The sequence below is a fragment of the Athene cunicularia genome, assembly GCF_003259725.1.
Source record: "Athene cunicularia isolate RWA chromosome 2 unlocalized genomic scaffold, athCun1 chr2_part2, whole genome shotgun sequence".
Classification (NCBI taxonomy): domain Eukaryota; kingdom Metazoa; phylum Chordata; class Aves; order Strigiformes; family Strigidae; genus Athene; species Athene cunicularia.
The window spans coordinates 7,774,635-7,777,490 of NW_020799096.1; the positions used below are offsets into that span (position 1 = coordinate 7,774,635).

The 2,856-nt window shown below is 39.1% G+C and overlaps 1 protein-coding gene across 1 annotated transcript in view; it reads left to right on the top strand.

The window, feature by feature from the left end:
- NEUROD6 (neuronal differentiation 6) overlaps positions 1–2,579 on the top strand; it is a 3,564-nt gene extending 985 nt beyond the window's left edge. The window contains exon 2 of the mRNA XM_026844017.1: positions 649–2,579. Within this exon, the coding sequence (XP_026699818.1) occupies positions 670–1,683 (1,014 nt within the window). The 5' untranslated portion in view covers positions 649–669 and the 3' untranslated portion in view covers positions 1,684–2,579. The remainder of the gene's footprint in view (positions 1–648) is intronic.
- Positions 2,580–2,856: the final 277 nt, after the last annotated feature.

The window sequence follows — 2,856 nt, forward strand, 5'->3', positions numbered from 1 at the left end:
GGGGGGGGGGGGGAATGTTCCATTAATTTTTTTTTCTCACCCACTCTAACTTACTAGAGTTTAATATCTTGATTCATAAGGGAAGAAACATGGAGGGAGAGGGGGAAACAACTTTGAAATATAAGTCTAAAAGTGACTTTAAAATATTTAACAATCAGTTAATAGAGATATAGCACTTTTCAATCTTAAAACTGCTCTCGCTCTCATTTTTTCACCCAGGGGAATTTGGATTAATGAAATTTCTGTATTGCTTTATCATGTTTTGCATTTCTTTGAATTCCATGGTGGCGAGGGTTCGAAGAGCTTGTTTAAAAATAAAGATAAATGAGCAGGGAGCTAATTGTATATTTTGAATATTGATTTATTCTATACTTATCTGTGAGGAATGTGGCTTTTTAGTTTCAAGATCCTGAACGTATCAACTATTTTAAAATTCTGGACAGCTTTTATTTTTCAAAAAATTAGCATTTGCAACTGGCATTTTATGCAAAAAATATAAATTGTGCATTTATATATATATATATATACACACAGTCACTCATACACAGAGTGTGCACACAGACGCACGAAAGGTGCATGAGGATGTGTGTGTAAGTCGGCAAACTTTGAAAATGGAAATATTTAAATATTGTGCTGGCATTCTTTCAGGTAACTTAAGATTATAGAACCATGTTAACACTACCGTTTGATGAGTCTGTTGTAATGCCAGAATCCCAGATGTGCAGAAAGTTTTCCAGAGAAAGTGATGACCAAAAGCAAATGAAGAACCCAGAAAGCTTTTCGAAGCAGATCGTGCTCAGAGGAAAGAATATTAAAAGATCACCTGGAGAAGACACAGAAAAAGAGGAGGAGGAGGAAGAGAGGGAAGAGGAGGATGAGAATGGCTTGCCTAGGCGAAGGGGCCTCCGGAAAAAAAAGACAAGCAAGATAAGGATGGAAAGGATCAAATTCAGGCGACAAGAAGCCAACGCTAGAGAGAGGAACCGGATGCACGGCCTTAATGACGCCCTGGACAATTTAAGGAAAGTGGTCCCTTGTTATTCTAAAACACAAAAACTGTCCAAAATAGAAACTTTAAGACTAGCCAAGAACTACATTTGGGCTCTTTCTGAAATCCTGCGAATTGGCAAGAGACCTGACCTGCTCACCTTCGTCCAAAACTTGTGCAAGGGTCTGTCCCAGCCAACTACAAACTTGGTGGCGGGATGCCTGCAGCTGAATGCCAGAAGTTTCCTGATGGGCCAGGCAGGCGAAGGTGCCCATCACACCCGCTCGCCCTACTCCACCTTCTACCCCCCCTACCACAGCCCCGAGCTTGGCACCCCCCCGGGGCACGGGACTCTCGACAACTCCAAGTCCATGAAACCCTACAATTACTGCAGCGCTTACGAGTCCTTCTATGAAAGCACTTCCCCCGAGTGCGCCAGCCCACAGTTTGAAGGTCCCTTAAGTCCTCCCCCAATTAACTATAATGGGATATTTTCCCTGAAGCAAGAAGAAAGCTTGGACTATGGCAAAAATTACAATTACGGCATGCATTACTGTGCAGTGCCACCCAGGGGTCCCCTTGGGCAGAGCTCTATGTTCAGGTTGCCTACAGAGAGCCACTTCCCTTACGACTTACATCTGCGCAGCCAGTCTCTCACCATGCAAGATGAATTAAATGCAGTTTTTCATAATTAATGAGGAAAATGAAAATAAACAGTGGTCATTCACCTCCCCATCTAATTAAGAGCAAGCAGATGCTTGGGCACTGCATAATTGGCACAACTCTATTTAACGTGTTTACTAGTTCCTAAAGTGTGTTTCAACTATTGTGGGGATTTTCTATGTATTAATAAATCCTTTTTCCGATAAGTATTTTTCCTTTCATTTTTTTGTCTGTAAACACTGTGAGATTATGTTTCCTCCAAGAGGTTTTTCCCCCCTCCTTTTTTTTTAAATTTTTATTTCCCTGTTTGCTTGATTTGTTGAGCAGTGTGTCTGAATAATATCGCTGAAATAAAAGCGTACACACTGTGTAAAGTCAATGTCTATTTTGATTGTACAGTAATTATACAAATGCATGTTATTGAAATCAGATTAATAAAAATGATGTATTTATAATTGGTAGAAAATATATATTATGTATTTGAGGAGAACTGGATTAAAAATATTCAGAACTTTAAAGAAATTATCTCAGAACTGAGATGGGCTTGCAATATGCAGAGGTGAGAGTGCAGCAATATTGAAAGCTATGCAAAAAAAAAAAAAAGCAAACAAAAAAAAACAAAACAGTTTTTTGGGTTGTTGTTTTTGGGTAAGCTAAGGAAAAAACAGTGATTGTCACTGACATTATTCAGCCTGACCTTTAGAGTGTTGCTGGCAGGGGCCAGATGCTAATATTTTAGAAGATGTTGTTGAAATTTTGCCTCAGTTATTTTGACCATATATAATCAGCACTTTTTTTTGTATTATTCTGACTTCAGATGTAAAGGTTTGTTATAACAATGTATAACTGTGGTTTCTCACTACGTACTTTAAATGCAATTAAACATAGATGTTTCCACTTTTAAAATACATCTATTAGCTGTGATACTGTATTTTGCCTGATACTTATTATTTCACAGTATACAGCTGCCTCTGGTCTTGCCTACACAGCTTTCTTCCTCGCACCCCTGTAGTGCTTGAGCCTAGGGATGGAAATCATGAATTATCAGGGCGAACCTTGTGCTATTTTCAGAAGGATGTATTAACGATGCAGTAAAAGCGGACCCAAAATATCACAGAAACAGCTGTGTGCTAAATGAAACACAGGTTAGAGGAAGAAGGTAACTTTGTCTTGTCGCTCAGTGAAACACCAGATTTCATACGGGA